This window comes from Spinacia oleracea, chromosome 5, assembly GCF_020520425.1.
Source record: "Spinacia oleracea cultivar Varoflay chromosome 5, BTI_SOV_V1, whole genome shotgun sequence".
NCBI classification, from domain to species: Eukaryota; Viridiplantae; Streptophyta; class Magnoliopsida; order Caryophyllales; family Amaranthaceae; genus Spinacia; species Spinacia oleracea.
In genome coordinates this window covers 69,880,653-69,901,259 of record NC_079491.1, presented here as the reverse complement: position 1 = coordinate 69,901,259, position 20,607 = coordinate 69,880,653, and the positions used below count along the sequence as shown (strand labels likewise).

The window sequence follows — 20,607 nt, the reverse complement described above, 5'->3', positions numbered from 1 at the left end:
TTTTTCGCTTCGACTTTTCCTTGGTATGATGTTGACTTCCGTTGACTTTCCCTTCCGCTTTACCTATTTTCCTACACATTAACAAACCCGTGAAAAACAAAAGCTTGCAAAAAATGAGGAAAAACAAGGAAAATGACGGTAAATGGGAGTAACTGAGTCAACCAAACAAGGAAAAACGAGGGAGGCTAAAACGAGCATAAAGGGTGAAAATCAAAACGAAAACATGAAGAAGAAAAGCAAAATACTAACCCTAGGAGTGACATAAATGTCACTCATCACCTATCCATCAAGAGCAGTAACAACTAGAAATGATCTCACAATTGCTAACTTAGCCACTGGAGCAAATGTTTCTCCATAGTCAATGCCATGTTGTTTGTTTCCCATGATCACCAATTTAGATTTATGCATGTCCAACTCACCATCTGCATAATACTTTGTATTGTATATCCATTTTGATCCAATGCATGACATTTGGCACTATTCATGATTAACACTACATTACTAGGTAACTTTTAGCGAAACACAACTTACAGGAAAATCTTGGTTGCTGATTCTTCTATTCAACTGCTGAACAAGGTCCATGCGTATATGCGTATTTCAGTAAATAAATAATATATACGAGAGCCTTTTTAGAAAGAAAAAAAATGAAATAAAACCAAAATAATCCTCTACCTCCTAATAATGGGAATGGGGAATATCTCAGAAAATTATACAAGTACATGTAGTATAATGGTGTATAGAAAAACTGTGCAGCATCAACAACACAGCTGCAAATCTGCACCTTGACCAATCTAATGAAATCTAATTACGAAAAAGCAAGCTCCTTAACTAGAGCAGCAACCACCTTTCTTCACGGCAGACACTTCTTTACCAATATCTATCTTTTCTCCTGCAGGGACAGTTGAACCATTTGCATCCTCACCGGCATCCATAGCCTTCTTGCTCACAATTCTGTATATCTGAGTAAGAACTTCTGTAAAGGCATTCTCTACATTTGTTGCTTCCAATGCAGAAGTCTCCATGAAATACAGGGACTCGTTTTCAGCAAATGTTTTCCCATCCTCCGTTTGAACTGCAACAAGGTGGCGAAGGTCTGCTTTGTTTCCAATAAGCATCACTACAATGTTGGGATCTGTGTGATCCCTCAACTCTTTTAACCACCTCTCCACGCTCTCGAATGTGGCATGCCTAGTGACATCATACACAAGAAGTGCACCAACAGCCCCTCGATAGTAAGCACTGGTAATGGCCCGATACCTAGAAATTAAGAATGCTGTCAAACTATCTCGTTATACAAAATGCAACCTGGTACACCAGTAAATACTTATTCGTGACTAGTGCGAAATTAATAGAACTACCGGTAATGAGAAGGTAAAGGCAGCAAAACAATGCCAAACTGAAGAAAGAAAGCTGTTATAAACTACTTTGCCCTGATGAAACAAATAGTCTCCTTGTCTCATCTTCTCACAGCAAAGGATATGTTATGATTTCAATAATACTTCTTATAACCTTTATCATACTATGTATCAACCCATATGCTCTCCGTAGATTTAATTGTAGGTATCTGCCTCCAATAATAGAAAAGCTCATGCACAAGCGACTCCCACCCAACCCCAACCCCAACCCCACCACAAAAAAGTGCAAAAGTTAACATAAAACTAGTAATCATCTTTCTTTGCATCCTGGGAAATAATAGCTCTGGCAGGTATAAAAAAAAAATTCTTTGAAGATCCATGTGCCTGGCCATCCTTTACCGACTGGGCGACTTCGCCATCCTTGAACATAGAAGAATTACAGAATTTTGAGGAATGAAGATTGTTGTGCTAAAGCAGTCTACCATGCATCCTTTTGTTTTTTTCTAAGGTGTTTAAATATAATAAAACTCAAGTAAGGTGTTAAATTACAAAAACTGATTTTTTTAAGATCTTAAATGACAAAATTTCCTTGTTTTTACTATGGATATTTTTACTTCCCTCCTTAATCTCAACTGTTCCACTGTTGTTGTAGATATCAGAATTAAAAACGAAGACACTCAGAATAAATCCTTAGGGGTGTCAATGACTTTCATAAAAATATCACAAATAAGATGATTACCAAACAAGAGTTCTAAGGTCACATTAAATAGCCTCATATTTTAGGTAAATATTATATTTTATTTGAAGTAATTACTCATTTATGACCCTCTTCCCGTGTTGTAAATCCGTCACACCCCATATTTTAACAGAATTTAGCCAGACAGAAGAAACTTGAAAGCTAAAGTTAATAATGCTCTGCCTCTTCCGGTAAAAGAATTCAACCCGTTATCCCCCATAGGACCCATTGTTGCTGCTTTGGCACTTCAGATGACATTTATCATTAACCTCTCCGTTTTTAAGTGTTACATTACACATAGTTTTAGGAAGTTTGCATTGAATTTCTTAAAATATTATGCAAGTGGGGCTAAGTAGTTAATTCTTTACTGTAAGAAATTGATAGTATGAAAATATTTATTGTAAGAAAATCTGATGTGAGTATGTGTGAAGACCATGGGAGAGACAGAAAGATTAATATAATGGGAGTGTGGACCATGAGAGAAGATAGGTATAATAACATAGTGTAGTAAGTTTCCAAATATGGGAGTGTAACACTAACACTTAAATAAAAAGGGCCTATTTAGGCAAGTGTACGTACTACTTAAAAAATAACAGGAGTGTTATTTACTAACCATCATAGACATCATCTACACTTTCAGTCACTTTCTGAGCTAACCCAAAGTGCAATCTTATGACCTTATTACCAAAGTAAAGGATATGAGCTGTATAACAGGACAAAGCATCTATGATGGTGAGGGAAAATTACCTACTTCACTTGAATTCTGCAATTGTTTGTCATGTCCTTGGGCCTTCCCCTCCTTATAAACTTATGTGTGGTATCTTAAAAGAATTTGGGAAAGTGGGGATTTCAAAGATTGCTATAGTCTCTACAGGAATTATGCTTGTTAGATTTGAATCAGTGGCTAATAGAGGCCTTGCTTTAGCTAGTCGACCTCAGATGTTATAGCTTATAACCCTGTCAGCATGAAGACTTGGTCTCCGACTGTGACCCTTCAGAGGAGGTGGTGTGGTGCTGGTAGGGAAAAATTGCCTATGCTTCATATCAAACTATGGGGAAGTAGGGCGTTAACGAGAATCATGAGTCTGGTTGGGAAGTTCATAAAACTGACACTGCTACTGCTACTAGGAATTGATTTCAATTTGCCAGTCTTAGTGGATGGCGATTTCTGAAGTCAATTGAAATCCTTGGTATAAATGGTGACACCACTACTCAAACTAGAATATGAATGGAAACCTACGTTTTCCAATACATGTCAGAAGTTTGGTCGTGTTACTGACTATACTGAGAGCTGCAGAGTTTGGCATAAACCTAAAAGATGATGGGTCCCTAGGATAAGACAAACTGGTAATGAGGTAATTGAGCTTGCTAGGAACAGCAATAGACCTCCAGTTACTACTTTTATTGAGCAAATTAGTGATAATGCTGCTAGGGGGTTGACACCCACAGGGCAGAAATAGGTGGCTTCATGAAATATGTCAGGGTACGTAATGGCCTATCTACTCAGGGTTAAGTGAGAAAATTAATTTCTCATAATAATATAGGGCATTAGATCTTCTGGAGACAAAGGTCAGGACAATCAATTTTCTAAAGGTATTCATAATACATGTCCTGACTAGGGTGGGACTACTAATCTGCAAATGTGTGAGAAAGCTAGAATCATAATTACACGGAATCCTAATTCTTTCAATGGAGAGATTTTCTTTGTTTCCGAGCAATTTATTCATTTTAAGGCTAGGGTTCATGGTATGTGTTTTGTTTCTTTCGTTTATGCCTCAAATTCTGCAACTAATAGATTGAAGCTTTTCAATTAGCTGATTGCTATTGGTAAAAAGGCTAATCTCCCTTGGGTTGTTTGTGGGGATTTTAACAATCCTTTAAAAGTTTAAATCCTGACTTCCTGAGTATAGGTTAGGTGGCTAGTCATCCTGTTTCTTTAGCTGCAAACATTAACTTTAAGTAGTGTTTGCTTCAATGTAGCTTGGCTGTTGTTTCTACACTTAGACAAATACACAATCTGGCAATACGAAAGTAGTTTGTAAGCTTGATCGCATGGTTTGTAATGATGTTATTTGCCCCTGAGGGTTTGTTAGACAATTCCCCGGATATTTATCTCTTTCTCCTAATGCTAATATAGTAATATTGGTAAAGCGCTTTTTAGATACTAATATGTGGAATGCTGAGGAACTTTTGAGAAGATCAAGTGTTGCTTCTGTTAAAGGGTACTCCTAGAATCCTAGTTATACACAAGTAAGCAAGTTGAAGAGTGTAAAGATATGTTTGTTAAACAAAGATGGCTTTTCTGATATAAAAAAATCTGAACCTAAACCTTCAATTTGCTCAGGGGATGTGAAAAATCTTCATAATAACCCTAATAATCTGGATTGTTGCTAATGATTATGCAAAAGCTCGTAAGCTTATCTATCATATCTTCATAAAGAAAAACAAGGCTCCCTGGTTAAAGGATTTTTTGTCATTTAACACCTTAAAAAAATTAGTTTTTGTAATTAAACACCTTACTTATTTTTTATTATATTTAAACACCTTAAAAATCTAAAAATTTATAAATCACACCGCTTAACGATTTCCATAAGAAAAAAACGTTGATTTTTAATCATGCTATAACTTCCAAAGCATAATTTGATGGTAGAAGGAGTTGTTTACCACCATATCATGCCTTGGGAACTTTAGCATAGTTAAAAACTAATGTTTTTTCTAACAAAAATTGTCAAGTGGTGTTGATTTCTAAATGTTTTTGTTTTTTAAGGTGTTTAAAAACAATAAAAAATAAGTAAGGTGTTAAATTACAAAAACTAGTTTTTTTAAGGTGTTAAATGACAAAAAATCCCTGGTTAAATGCAGGAGATGAGAATACTGCTTTTTTTCCATAGTAGTTTTAGGATGAGTAGTAGAAATAATGTGGTGTTAGAGAATTTCCATCCATTAGGATCTTTCTCTCTTTCTACTCACTTTCTTCCTCCTCTACATCACCTTTCCTCAGACAGTTTTCCCCCGAAAAAATCTATCCCACTCATAAGGAAACAAAACGTTCCCCATCATTCTCTCATCCACTTTATACACTGTTTCATCAAGTAAATTGTATTACATTAAAAAGGGTAAAATTTAAACGTGTTCAAAATATAGCAAAATGGATGTCTTTTATCGAGAATTAAAAAATATGGCCAATGATAGTTACTTTTGTTTTATTTTATTTTAAAAATTGTATTTTGCGAAAAATAAGCATCATCAATTATGCAAGAAACTATTTGCGAGGCACGGTTGCACATGGTTATACATGTACTTTCGCACCAAATGAGGAGAATTCAGTTTGCTCACTTGGTGAAGAGAATTGTGCATTGGACTATATGCCAGTGAACCCCAAAATAGCCTTTTACATTATTCATTGTTCATTTTTCACAAAATATAATTTTTAATTCTCTATCTATGATATCCATTTTGCTATATTTCCAACACATTTAAATTTTACAATTTTTAAAATTTTGCTTAATGAAAGAATGCATGGTAGTCTAATCTCAATTTATCATATTTGGAAGGAAAGAAAACCAGAGGAGATTTCAATTTTGAAAGGGTAAAATTCCGCATCATTCCCCCACCCCCTTTCCCCTCTATTTCATCAAGTAAATACTAGTTTCAGTGCACAAGATGTGTGAGTGATATTTCATATGGATATTGTAACTTTATAAAACAAATGTCGTACGACGTATGTACTTTGTTGCTTAGAGGAATTGAATTATTCTATATTATTAGTTTGAAATAATATTTTATAAATAGATGATTTTTTTACTTAAACAAATTCAACACATTAGTAAGAGCACAGTAGGTGTTTCATAGAGGGGACACCAAAAAGTCAACAACCCTAGGAGTTCCCATAAAGAACAAAAGTAAACAGGAGTGACCCCACAATTATTATAATGTCTCACTCTCCCCCACTAAAAAAACAAAAAATCGTCCCCACACCCTCTCATTCAATTAAAAAACAATACCCTCACTAACTTGTACTCCCTCCGTTCCATAGTATTTCTCAATTTTCCATTATATGGGGTCTCCAATGCATGACTTTGACCACTAATAGTTTTAATTTCGCATTAATAAATTACAAAATTATGATATTTAGAAAATTTACATTTAAAGAATCCAATGATATCCCACAAGTTAATATTTTTTCTACTATTTATACTATTAATTACGGTTAAAGTTTTTAACTTTGACCATATGAATAGTAAACATGAATTATGGAACGGAGGAAGTATCATATTTATTTTTCCAATAAAATAGCAATTGATAACCAAACAAACACTTATCACTTTAAACTTTGTGCAAAGGTGAGTGTAACCAATATTGTGGGATGGAGGGAGTAGCAAAATGGATGTCGTTTATTGAGAATTAGAAAATATAGGGAATAATAGTTGCTTTATATATTTTATAAACTATATTTTTGTGAAAAACAATTAATAAGCAACATGTTTCAATGCATGAACTTCCGCACCAAATGAGATGAACTCATTTCGGTTACTTGGTGAAGAGAATTGTGGATTGGAGTATTGGACAATGTGCCAATGAACCTCACGGCCTCACCAACTGCATTTTACATTTTCTATTTTTATTTTTTTCACAAAACGTAACTTTTTAAAATGTATTTTTTTTACCATTGGCTACATTTTTTAATTCTCTACGTGACAACCATTTTGTTATATTTCGAACACATAAATTTTACAGTATTTCAATATTTTACTTAACGAAAGAGTGGATGGTCATTCTAATCTCAATTTATCATCTTCGGAAGGAAAGAAAACCGAAAGATTTCAATTTAGAAGGGTAAAATTCTTCATCATTCTCTCATCCACTTTCCACTACTTTTCATCAAGTAAATATTAAAAACACTAAAATTCAAATGTGTTTAAATATAGCAAAATGAATGTTTTTTATCGAGAATAAAACAATATAGCCATTGATAGTTACTTTTTATACTTTTTAAAATTATATTTTGTGAAAAATAAACATCATAAATTACGCAAGAAATTGTTTGCAAGGCATAGTTGCACACGGCTCAATGCATGAACTTCTGCACCAAATAAGAAGAATCCATTTTGCCCAACTTGGTGAAGAGAATTGTGCATTGTACCAATGAACCCTACAAATAGCCTTCTACATTATTTATTTTTCATTTTTTCACAAAATATAATATTATTTTTTTTATCATTGGCTGTATTTTTTTAATTTTTAATTTTCTATATGAGATCCAATTTGCCATATTTCAAACACATTTAAATTTCACGTTTTTTTCAAAATTTTACTAAATCAAATAGTGGATGGCCATTTCAATCTCAATTTATCATCTTCGTGAGGAAAGAAAACCAGAGAAGATTTAAAAGTAGCAGGCAGAATGCTGATAGTCTTATTAAAGCTCATTGTTATGGGTTGTAGATTACTGTAGAATGTAACGGATGTTATGGTCTTGTCATAGTTCTTTTCCTTTCCCTGGTTTTGTATTGCTGATTTCAGCTTTGAAGTCAAGTTTGGTTAACAAACAAACAGATAGAGTTAAGTGGCGAGGGGGTGATGAGGAAACCATTTGTTTCCTTTCGAATGGGAATACTCATGAGGAAAAAAGATGTAGAGGAGAATGTGGTTAGTCACCGTTAGAGAGAGAAAACTTCCCCTCATGGATGGAAATGCTCAATGATGAGGTTGGGGTGGTTCAAACTTCAAAGTAATCCCAACGATGTTGTGACTGCTTTCTCAGTTATTATCAGAACATTTTAGGGAACGGCGTAGCACCTAATCGCTAACTGTTGTACCCGGGTACAGCCAGCTCTGGCTGTACCCCCCAAAAACAATGCGCTCATATTGTTTGTTCATTCTTGTCAACTGTTTGTTCTTTTTTATTGTACTGTTTGTTCTTTTTTATTGTACTATTTGTTCATTCTTATTGTACTGTTTGTTCTTTCTTGTTGTACTGTTTGTTCTTTCATGTTGTTTTTTAAATTCTTCATCAAATTTTCATAATTGTTGTATTTTTTGTTATTTCTTCTGGAATTTTATGTTCTTTTTTATATTGTTTGTTCTTTCTTGTTTATTTGTTTGTTTATAATAATCATATGGTTAATGTTCATAATTAAATTCTTCATTAATCTTTTATTCTTTCTTTTTGTATTGTTTGTTCTTTCTTGTTGTACTGTTTGTTCTTTCTTGTTGTTTTTTAAATTCATTCATCAAACTTATTGTTGTATTGTTTGTTCTTTCATGCTGGCTTTAAAATTCATCATAAAATTGTTCATAATTGTTGTATTGTTTGTTCTTTTTTCTGGAATTTTATGTTCTTTTTTATATTGTTTGTTCTTTTTTGTTGAATTATTTGTTATTTTTTGTTTATTTGTTTGTTCATAATAATTATTTGCTTTATTGTTTGTTCTTTCTTGTTGTATTGTTTGTTCTTTCATGTTGGCTTTAAAATTCATCATAAAATTGTTCATAATTGTTGTATTGTTTGTTCTTTTTTCTGAAATTTTATGTTCTTTTTTATATTGTTTGTTCTTTTTTGTTGAATTATTTGTTTGTTCACAATAAATATATGGTTAATGTTCATAATGAAATTGTTCACTTCATTGGTCTTTTATGTTTTTACAAGCGCCTATATTGTTTATTTCCAAATAAATAAATAAATGTTCATTTCCAAAATAGTAAATGTTCATTCTAAATAAATAAATAAATGTTCTTTTCCGAAATAGTAAATGTTCATTTCCGAAATAGTAAATGTTCATTTTTGTAGTGTATTTCCAAATAAATAAATAAATGTTCATTTCCAAAATAGTAAATGTTCATTCCAAATAAATAAATAAACGTTCATTTTCGAAATAGTAAATGTTCATTTTTGTACCAGTATTTGTTCTTTCTTGTTTTATTGTTTGTTCTTTCATGTTGGCTTTAAAATTCATCATAAAATTGTTCATAATTGTTGTTTTGGTTGTTCTTTTTTCTGGAATCTTATGTTCTTTTTTATATTGTTTGTTCTTTTTTGTTGAATTATTTGTTCTTTCTTGTTTATTTGTTTGTTCACAATAAATATATGGTTAATGTTCATAATGAAATTGTTCACTTCATTGGTCTTTTATGTTTTTACAAGCGCCTATATTGTTTATTTCCAAATAAATAAATAAATGTTCATTTCCAAAATAGTAAATGTTCATTCTAAATAAATAAATAAATGTTCTTTTCCGAAATAGTAAATGTTCATTTCCGAAATAGTAAATGTTCATTTTTGTAGTGTATTTCCAAATAAATAAATAAATGTTCATTTCCAAAATAGTAAATGTTCATTCCAAATAAATAAATAAACGTTCATTTTCGAAATAGTAAATGTTCATTTTTGTACCAGTATTTGTTCTTTCTTGTTTTATTGTTTGTTCTTTCATGTTGGCTTTAAAATTCATCATAAAATTGTTCATAATTGTTGTTTTGGTTGTTCTTTTTTCTGGAATCTTATGTTCTTTTTTATATTGTTTGTTCTTTTTTGTTGAATTATTTGTTCTTTCTTGTTTATTTGTTTGTTCACAATAAATATATGGTTAATGTTCATAATGAAATTGTTCACTTCATTGGTCTTTTATGTTTTTACAAGCGCCTATATTGTTTATTTCCAAATAAATACATAAATGTTCATATCCAAAATAGTAAATGTTCATTCCAAATAAATAAATAAATGTTCATTTTTGTAGTTTATTTCCAAATAAATAAATAAATGTTCATTTCCAAAATAGTAAATGTTCATTCCAAATAAATAAATGTTCATTTTCGAAATAGTAAATGTTCATTTTTGTACCAGTATATTAATGTTCATTTTAAACAACACAAAACGACATCGTTTTGGATGGGGGTACAGCCAGCTTTGGCTGTACCCGGGTATAGCCAAAAATTTGCGGACTTATATGCCATCTTACTTAGGCCTTCTATCAAGCAAGCTTCTATTCATGGGAACAAGGCCCCTGGGCCAGATGCATTAACTAGTCAGATATGCTTGGGTGGTGGTTTACTTTTGTAAGGTGTCCAAACTGTTCCCCTTTCGGAACCACATTCAAGGGGGACACAGCTTTCCCTCCCCCCCCCCCTCCCCCTCTCTCTCTCTCTCTCTCTCTCTAGGATGAGGTTTTTGCCAGCTATAGCTAGACTCCGATTTCCCGTGTTTTATCTACCATAAATGCTTGCTTTTCTCGAAAAAAATTGCTACCCAGTTAAGCTTCTCAAAAAAAAATTGGGGGGAAAATTATGACCACTAAAAACTGATGCAAAAAAAATCACTCAAACATACGTTGCTGATTCAGCAAAGATTCTCAAGCAATTCAGAAAGTAACAGATAAGGACATCACACATATAATCCAATCATAAAATTCCGAAGTGAAATGAGACGAGAAACAAAAAAGAGGCGGACAAAAATAAACTAAGTGGAAATATGGTGTTTTTACAGGACCACGAAGCCAATATATCTACTATGTCAAAGCAGTTAACAAAAGTCATTGAATTAGGTTTTAACACAGGCACTTTTATAGTTCTATAATCTAAACATTGCAAGTAGTCAAGGGGTTGTTTATTCTCAATCCTACCAAAACAAGTCTCTCGTCACTTCATTTGACCCACATTTCTAGACTGCTGGAAAGAAATGGAAATAGTTTCTTACTTTACTCATGTTTGATTCTATTGTTTATTATATTTACCCCACCCTCTTGCCCCTTTTGACACAACTCGATTCCTCATATGAAGAATAATTCTTTCCGATCCTCCTCTTGGGGTTTCAGAGTTCCAAATGTTTAAAACTAATACTTCACCTATCACAATACAACATTAACATCACCCCAATGCTTCTAAAAAAAGGCTCCTTCTTAGGTTAGGCAATATGCCTTCCCAATTCCCTTCATAAAAATGCAACTCCTGTCTACTACTTCACAATAAAGAAGAAAGTCAATTATAGTAACAAAATACCTAGAAAATTCAATTATATTAGAATAGAATTCACAAAGACTCAAAAGAAATGGATCAAAATCATGTAAGAAGCAGAAAATGCATGCAAGACCTACAATAGCAAACAGATTAACAGCTTCAATAGCCATGCAAGGAGACTCTTTGAGTTTTAAAAACTGTTCAATGAAGCTCCAAATTAGTACTCAAGGGCCCACTACAGAGGCTATTAGTCAAGTGGGGGATTCCTGTGCAGGCTGCGCAGGACTTCTACACTTACACTGGAAACCTTGATGAAGGGGGGTCGCTATGCAGTGGTGGAGACCAAAATAAATAACAAGTAGCAAAGTAGAAACAAAAGAGTTAGCCATGGGCTAAAAGCCTAAAACCCTTTTATTGCGAGGTTAAGAAAGAATCTGAATCACAATACATGCCTGTCTTATTGCGAAGTTATAGGTATAAGCACCTTTAAAGCATAATCTTTCAGCTCTACCTTTAATCACTCCTTCACAGACAGAGCTGATTTGCAGTAAGACTTTATTTAGATTAAAATGAAGACTGGAAGAGCGTAGGGACTAACATAACCACTGGCCTCTTAATCCATCTGGAACGTTCAAAGCTCAGTCATGGACCAAAAATATTAAGAAGGAAAATATACTCCCTCCGTCTCTAAAAGATAGCCCCATTGCAATTTTTTGGATCAAACTTTGAAAATTTTGACCATTAATTCTCATTAGCCTATAAGAAATACAGTCATGTGGGGTCTTGTTAGATTCGTTTCAATATAATTTTTTTGGAATATCTAAATTTCATAACTTTTATGCGTGTAGAATTAGAGATATTTACGTTTTAAGCCGTGACTTGGAGACTGTAAAAAGTCAAATGGAGCAATCTTTTAGGGCGGGGGGGAATAGTAATCAATAGGCACACTTGATTACTAAGAAGATTCAAAGAAAGAGGGTAAAGTGCAACTATGCTAGGAAAGATGTTGATGTTCCTCTTGTGATCTTTCCAGCTTCAACCCTAATAATACTTCCTCCGTTCTTGTTTTGATGGGACACAATTTTTTAGGCCAATGCATGATTTCAAACATTAATTTCTTCAATTATGGATAAGAAAAAATTATAAAAAGCTGATATTTAAAAATATTCATTCATACGAATCTAATAAGACCCCACGTGACTATTTTTTTTTGTTAAATATAAATCACAAAAGGAAAGCAAAGGGGCTTATGTGAATAGCGTCAAAAATCACATTTTGTCATCTAATAAGAAATGGAGGAAGTATAACTTTTGACTGACATCCTACTTAAAAGATTCTCTCCATCCCTCAGATCTCCAACCTTCATGGATCTCAAATATACACCCTCCCTCCTCACCTTCAATCAATGCCAAGTTGCCAACTCCAATGTTGCATCAAACAGCAGCTATAACTATTACATCATGCATTGGTAATTATGGATTGTGATCCTTGTGCAAGTACACAAAGCCCCACAACTATGCATTTTTTTGTCGTGGAGAACACTTATGCAGTGACGGCCTGTATAATTCTCATTTCTTAATGGCCTGTTTGTGAATTTCTGAGCTATCCACTTTAATCGACTTTGTTACTGAATCCAGGCAAGTCTTCTGCACACAGTCAGAAAATTTTTACCTAGTCCATGCAGTCCCTAATCCACATAAGATTCAATATAACAAACCTGCCTCCCCTCTTCACTACATTTTCATTTGTGGACATGGTGCTTACAACTTGTTTATGAAATCTCAAAGATTTTCCACAGAATCCCCGGCAGGCAGCAGCTGTATTAGAATCAAGACGGACAGATAGCTTAAACCACTTTAAGGCAAGTTGAGGTTAGGGAGCTTCTTCACCGAGAAATAAGCCTAAATTTATTACATTACAAGGTGTGACGCAGGGTCTGAGGGGGTGCTGGTAGAGATGAAGATGCATGGTTTTCCAATCCCATGGATACCCAACCCACCTCCAGAAGTAGAAAAAGAAACTTGAGCAGGAGAAAAGATATACTAGTGTAAGTTGTGGTTCATACCATGGTTTTACGTTTCAAGGACTAACATGCAAACTAATCCCAGTTGCCCCTTGTAAAATTGATGTGCAAAGTCACAGATGCCATTTGCCTGCCCAGTGACCAAACTGAAATAATCTAGTCTTAAACCAATCCAAATCCCAACACAAAATCAGCAAATTACTTTTGCATGGGTCTACCACATTATTTCCTTTCTTTGCCAACTCACAACTCCTCTCCTCTATAGACGGGCAAGATATGCAAACCCCTCGCAGATTGGATCTCAGGCTGGGTGCAACTTGCTACTTTCTATTCCTTTTAAGTTTTAACAAAGAAAATCAACTACCATTACACTAAAGCAGCTATATGTAGGTGGTGGTGTTACTACCAACATATTCATAATTTATTTTGATCCAAAAACTAAATCAACCACCACTTTCATAAATCTGAAATTAGTACAATCCTATACTTCCAAAGTTCAAATACTAGTCACTCCATAATCAAAGAACAAGATATTCAAATCTTGCAAGAATCTCACTCTGCAGAATTCATAAAGTTTAAAGACCGTGACAGGAATCCTTAAAGCAGGTAGAAAAGACATGCTAAGTTGCTAACCAACAAATTAGAAACTCTTACGATCAGAAATGACTAATACTTAAGATGAAGGGAACAGCTTTGTCACTCCATTCATCAATTCATTTTACCCCAAGTGTAAATGGCGGACACTCCTCCCTCGCACATGAATACATGATCATAAACACTTGACACTTCATTTTAGACAAAAACATGCAATTCTTTTGCAAAGTGACCGAGTCTGACATAAACATATATTAATACCCAACACCAGTTGCCAAGTCTCAGAAACATAAAAGAATCAAGCTTTAGCCAGAACTTGTGTTAGTTTCTCGAACTTTGGTCGACACAATTAAATAATTTTTACAAAATTCAGGTTATAAAGCCAGAATATAGCGTTCGTTTCTACTAATTCACAATTAAAACTACTACCTAAATATAGATCTCACCCCAACTGAGCTACCTAGATCCAAAATCCTCGAAACAAACAACAAAGTTACAATTGCGCAGTTCAAAATAACTAAAAGATGAAATCATATGCAGTATTCTGAAGTTCTAAAACATACTCCGTATCAAAATGTTAACATAATTCCATCTCAAGAACTCAGATCTCTGAATCAAACTCAAATTCTTAACTACAATCTACCATATCTCAAATCAAACTAGATCTAGCAATTCTGTATGGAGTAATAAACCCTTAACACAAAACCCATATAACCATTAGCAACAATACACATACAGAAATTATTCCAAAATTTACCAAATAAACTACATTCAAAATCATAAATCCTAAATACAACTTCAGAAACAAACAAAATCAATAATAAGATCATCAAATTGAAGCAAAAGCCAGAAAAATTGACATGATGACAAAAACAAATTACCCAAAATATAGAAGAAATGTCACCTTTCTTGTCCAGCAGTATCCCAAATCTGAGCTTTAATAACTTTTTCATCAACATTCAAGCTCCGAGTTGCGAACTCAACACCAATGGTGGATTTAGACTCGAGGCTGAACTCATTCCTAGTGAATCTCGAAAGCAAATTCGACTTCCCAACACCAGAATCTCCAATCAAAACTACTTTGAAGAGGTAATCATAGTCATCTTCTGCTCTATAACCCGCCATTTCTACAAATACCCACTTCGATTTCTTCCCTTTTTTGTGCTTTTTCCGATTGATCAATGTGAAAGAAGTTGGGAACTTTTGAAATTTGAAATTAAAAATTGAAATCTGCCCTTTTCCTTTTGAACCCCCAATTGAAAAAGGAAAGCAGAAAAGTGGGGTTTTTGAAAATTGTAAAGATTTTAGGGGGAAGGAAAAAAGTATGTGAGCGTATAACCCGCGTTACTTTTATTACGCTCAAATATCTTCCTAATAATTCGCCGCTTCTTTTATGTTTGCTGATGTGGAAATGGATGACACTCTTGGGATCAACTTCAACTTCAACTTCAACTTCAACTTCAACTTCAACTTCAATTTCAACTTGGACCTCATCAGTTTGCGTAAACAATGTGAGAATGTTTGTCAATAAAACTTCAGTATAAAATGTGAGGGACATTGATAGAGCTGAGGTGGAAAATCCATGTGGTGACATAGAGGAGAAAAGGAAATTTGTGTGCCTCCGATCTACGGTATTTTACAGTATATTCAACTTAGCGCGTAAAAAGTGAAAAATAAAATTCACTCGAGGTAAAAAGTAACCAGACCAAAGATAAAAGTGAAACTGACCAAAGATATAAGAGCATCTACATTCATGGGAAATCACCCTTCCCATTTGAGCAAAAATGGAAAAGGGATGGTTCCCATGAATGTTCAATGTGTCTCATAATTAGAAAATAAAAGGGGAGGTAAATAATATAGGATGCTTCCAATATGGTAGTGGTCCCCAAGCTTGACCAAGTGGGTTTCCCACTCCCTTCAATCAGCCCACGCGTGTAATTATTTAAAAGAAAAAAAAAACCAAAAAAACCCAAATGTCCGTCGGAATGCAGCAGCAACAACACCATTTCTAACGGTAATACAATGTATTAAAAAAAATACACCAACAATCATACTCCCTCCGTCCCGAAATACACGCACCGGTTTGACTTTTTACACTATTCACATAATTCACTTTGACCCTATTTTATTTGTAGTATATGAAAACAAAAGTTAGCATATAATATATTGTTGGCTTCATCTTAACATATATTTTCAAAATATTAATATTTCATAAGTTTTTATAATATGTAGTTAAATATATTGGTGGTCAAAGTTGTGCATTGGCAATCGTGTCGACTCGAACCGGTGCGAGTATTCTGGGACAGAGGGAGTATTTTTTTATCCTCTATAAATAGAGACCAATATTGATATATTTTCAACACATCAAAAAATCCATAATTTTTCATCATCCTTAAAATTTTCCATCTTTATAGTTATGGATCCAAATCATCCTAACTATGAAAATAGATATCAAAGAAACTCAAATTACCAAGAAAATCCAAACCAACCAAATCCAAATTACCAACCAAATTCAAATATTAATTTTGATCCAAACATGCTAAACAATCCTCAATTCATTGCTATGTACCAAGCATTTTTACACCAGAATACTTCACAACATTCCTCACCCGGCACACTGCGTCCAACATCTCCACAAGTAGATCCATATCCCACAACTCCCGGAGGTGACAGGAGTAGCACCAGAATGCCGTTTGAGAACCAATATCCAGTCAACTGCAAGAGAAAGTCTTGTTCACTTCGTTAAAGGGGTTCGACAAGCGTTCATAGAAGAGTACTTGAGGAGGCTTACTGTTACAGATTTGCAGCGCCTCCTACATGATGGGGAAAGACGGGGCTTCCCAGGCATGATGGGCAGTATAGATTGCATGCATTGGCAATGGAAAAACTGCCCGCGTGCTTGGAAAGGATTATCCCAAGGAAGGAGAAAATCTGCAACGGTTGTCTTAGAAGCAGTTGCCTCTCGTGACTTGTGGATATGGCACGCATTTTTTGGAACACCTGTAACTTGTAATGACATCAACGTGTTGCAACGATCTCCGGTGTTTGATGATATATATCAAGGTAAAGCTCCTGAAGTGAACTTTACAGTCAATGGGAATACATATACCAAAGGGTACTATCTAACTGATGGGATATAAACTAAGTGGCCAGTGTTCATCCCAGCTATTCGACTGCCAATGAATCCCGTGGTTGAGTTATTCACCCAGCGCCAATAATCGGTCCGAAAAGATGTGGAGCGTGCCTTTGGCGTTCTTCAATCACGTTTCGCAATGATACAAAGACCAGCTCTTGTATGGGATGAACACTTGTTGTGGGAGATTATGTTGGCTTGTATAATTCTTCATAATATGATTGTTGAGGATGAGCGAGATACATACCATAATTATCATGACATGTCGAAATTTGAGCAAGAAAACAGGACAGCGATTTTCGGATCAACTCGTACAAATTATTCTGTGCAACCTGGTCGATTTAATGGTGTTGGACTGGACCAATATATGGAAAGGAGAGCTGACACATGGGATAGAAATGTTCACAATGCCTTACAAAGAGACATGGCTCAACATATTTGGCAAAATTGTGGCTCGTCTACCGATGACGACTGATTATCTAAACTATTGCAATCTTTTTAAAAAATATAAATTGTATGGTTTCATGTCTAATTCATCTATGTTTCTTTAATGAATTTATGTTGTTTTATTTCTAAACCAAATTACAAATCTTATTTATTAAGTATTTATTTGTTCCAATGATAAAAATTATCATCAACATCAGCGCGATTAATAACATCGAGTAAATTAGTGTAAATAGAAATTAACGATTAAATTAGTGTAATTAAAAATTACGCTTTTTAACATACTACAATTAATTATTTAATCCGATTAATTAAATGGTAATTATTTAATTATAATTACCAAATTTTGATTTAATTAATATTCTAAACCAAATTACAAATCTTATTTATTAGAAAAGGTAGTGGGGTATGGAAAAGTAGGAGAGAGAAGGTAAATGGGGAGGTTAATGAATGTAGGTATGAAATTGTGAAATGGGAAGGTTATGTGATAAAGTTAGTGGAAAGTGATGTGGACCAATGAGATGAGGGAAGAGAAATTAATGGGTTCCCCATGAATGTGGATGCTCTAAGTGATCTTATTTGAGGACTAAAGTTAGCTTACTCAATGAAAAATGTGACCCTGGTAAATGAAAAATGTGACCCAAGCAATAAACAATAAAGAATGAAGTTAATTTTATCAAGAGTGATATGATTGTTACAAGTTATAATTATGACCAATACAACACCAACAATGAGAATACACCAATACACAAGTGTAATATAGGTAGTAGGCTATGCGGAACTTGAACACACACCATTTACAATATTATACATTGCGCTACCATTTGAGCTAATAGCCTTGAAAATAAGGTAATTTATAACTGCAATAAAGAAAACTAAGAACATCAACAAGGGTAACTAAAAGAACAGAACAGGTGCAGATAACCTTCCTTTTTTAGGCTGCCTCAAAATATTTTATCGTAGATCGGCATTTCTGAAAAGTTTGTGATGAGGTGGATATTTTATTAGACTATGGATATGAAAGTATTTATGGAGTATTAATTTTGTCATTAATACAAAACCAGAAAAGATATATACAAACAAAAAAAATTAATTTGTTGTGTATCGAGATATATAACGGTTGAGTCTCCTTTCTACATAATTTTCATTGAATTGATTACATTTATTTTGTGCAAAGACTCTTTGGCTAGGTTAGAGAAAAATATTTTCTTCTTTGATAGACTAAGATCAGCGAAACTCCGCCAATGGTTGAGATGTTCGGGTGACTCCGTTATGCAAATTTCGTGTTGTAGTCACAAATAAGTTATGTATCCAAACACTGTTCTCATATATTTTTCGTTTGCAACTGCTTCATTTTGACGATTGCATTCTTGTATAATGATAATGTAAGCTCCCCTCTCTTTGAATATTAAAAATCGAAATACGAATGGATCTTCCTTCTTTTTACATTATGTCACTGTCTTACTCTAGTCCTTCTTATCTTCTCTTCCCTCTTTAGTTTCAATGCTCAAAAGCAGTTATCTTCTTTTCCCTCTCTTAAAAACCTCTGCTTGAAACATGCCCTTACCCGGGTCACCCGATTATGTTGATTATTTGGTTTTAATATGATCATATGTTTTCATGGATTGTACCGTACCGTGTAATTCTCCCAACGAACTTACTCGCCTGTGTATAAGAACGGGTAATGTTGTATTTTATTCGCTAAGATCGAAGATATATATAATTTACATAGGAATCTATGGCCCTGTTTGGTAACTAGCGGTTAACTGTTACCGGTAGCGGATTGTATAAGCAGTTTTGACTAGCTGTTGGTATTAGCTTGTTTCACTAGCTGATCGTATTAGTTGGTTGTGTAAAAGTGTTTGGTAAATAACTGATATATAATAGTTGTTTGATTGTGTAAAATTACCAATAAGCACATTGACTTATTTAATTATAGAGAATTAGTAATTGCTAAATATATGAATATGTATGGTTAGAATTTTTTGGAATTAAATGTACTAACATGAAAGATAATTAAACAACATTCCTATAAAATTGAAAATGTAATTGTGGAGACCTATGGGAAGCAAAAGTGGTTGAAACAAAGGTCGTGTTCTTGGGGCTACAGTTGGGGACGGAGCATGGCTATGACAATGCAGTTGTGGAGAATGATTGTGTGAATGAGATTAATGCAATTCACGAGCACGAGGAAGGGCGGAGACATTTCCACCTTGTTTTAGATGCCTAAACTAGTGTGTGGCCGGGCGATTCTCCGGTTTTTACTTAGAATAATTAAAGTTCGAGATTTTTATTCAGCTCAATATTTGACCAAAATACATGTGGTCCATAAAAGTGAAAAGATTCATTAAGTTCATCACCTACACATATACACTACGTCATTTCTCATGCCAAATAATTTTTTAATTAGATCATCTTACAATTCATTTAATTTATTTTCTAATGGAACTACGTGCTTCAAATTAATAAACACCAAATTAAATTATGCAGGGCATTTCTATAGTTGATGTTTATGAGATTTATGATATCATGTTTAATTCATGGTTCCCTAATGCTTTAATTGTTATATTTATTCCAATATGGTCCATAAAAAATAAAAGGAAACATAAAGATTTAGTTGTTTTAGACTTCGTGTTAACATATATTTATAAATTAATGTGTATGGATAACAATAATTAGTCGTTGGTTAAGATGGTAATGAGAGTTATTCACCGAATTTGAGGTCTTGGGTTAGAACCTTATTGTATTGAATTTTGGTTGTCAATAACATCACATAAACTTGGTGAGTGGATGACGTGACATAACATGAGAGTTCTACGTGGTATATCAACTTTCTCTGCAACGCCTTTTAATATATTAGTATAAATATCATATTTTCATTTCTTTTTCTAATATTTCTTGGTCTTTTGTTCGTAGAAGTAGTAATAATGTTGCCCACGAGCTCGCTCATTGCTTACCGTGGGTCAATGGTTGACGTTTGTTGGGTAGTAATCTCCCGCCAAATGTTCTTTTGTGTTTAAGTGGTAATGTTTTTTAAGTAATGAAAATTAAGTGTCTTTTAGGCTTCCTTAAAAAAAAAAAATTGTTAATCCCATTAACAACGTTTACGAAAATAAATGATTAAATGTCTAATTTGCAAATAGGATTGACTAAGAAATATTTTTTTACACATATTCATATTGTATAAGAAACTCAATTTTATTTTTAATTATATTTTACATCATCTATTTAAGAAAAAATATCTAGTTAAATAAAATTTAAAATAAAAAGCTAAGCAAAGTAGTAAAGTTAAGTACTAAACTGAATAAAGAAAAGAAAAAAGTATATCAACCATATTTCACCTTGAGGACTAAATCATCTTTTCAACTTA

General features: G+C 33.6%; 2 protein-coding genes across 2 annotated transcripts; one reads left to right on the top strand and one right to left on the bottom strand.

The window, feature by feature from the left end:
- Positions 1–527: 527 nt before the first annotated feature.
- On the bottom strand, positions 528–15,132 carry LOC110789378 (ras-related protein RABA1d). Its single transcript, XM_021994036.2, has 2 exons — positions 14,565–15,132; positions 528–1,257 (listed from the first exon to the last, which is right to left on the bottom strand). The coding sequence occupies exons 1-2, from the start codon at positions 14,783–14,785 to the stop codon at positions 825–827; spliced, it is 654 nt and encodes a 217-aa protein (XP_021849728.1). The 5' UTR covers positions 14,786–15,132; the 3' UTR covers positions 528–824.
- A 1,800-nt stretch (positions 15,133–16,932) lies between these two features.
- Positions 16,933–17,268, top strand: LOC110789373 (uncharacterized). Its single transcript, XM_021994033.1, has one exon. It carries the CDS (start codon positions 16,933–16,935, stop codon positions 17,266–17,268), a length of 336 nt encoding a protein of 111 aa, XP_021849725.1.
- The last annotated feature ends 3,339 nt before the right edge of the window (positions 17,269–20,607 follow it).

Excerpts from the sequence above, each read along its gene's own strand:
- LOC110789378 (XM_021994036.2), bottom strand. The coding sequence starts at position 14,785 with ATGGCGGGTTATAGAGCAGAAGATGACTATGATTACCTCTTCAAAGTA. Across the intron at positions 1,258-14,564 it reads GATACTGCTGGACAAGAAAG|GTATCGGGCCATTACCAGTG; the intron begins GTGACATTTCTT and ends CTTAATTTCTAG.
- LOC110789373 (XM_021994033.1), top strand. The coding sequence starts at position 16,933 with ATGATACAAAGACCAGCTCTTGTATGGGATGAACACTTGTTGTGGGAG.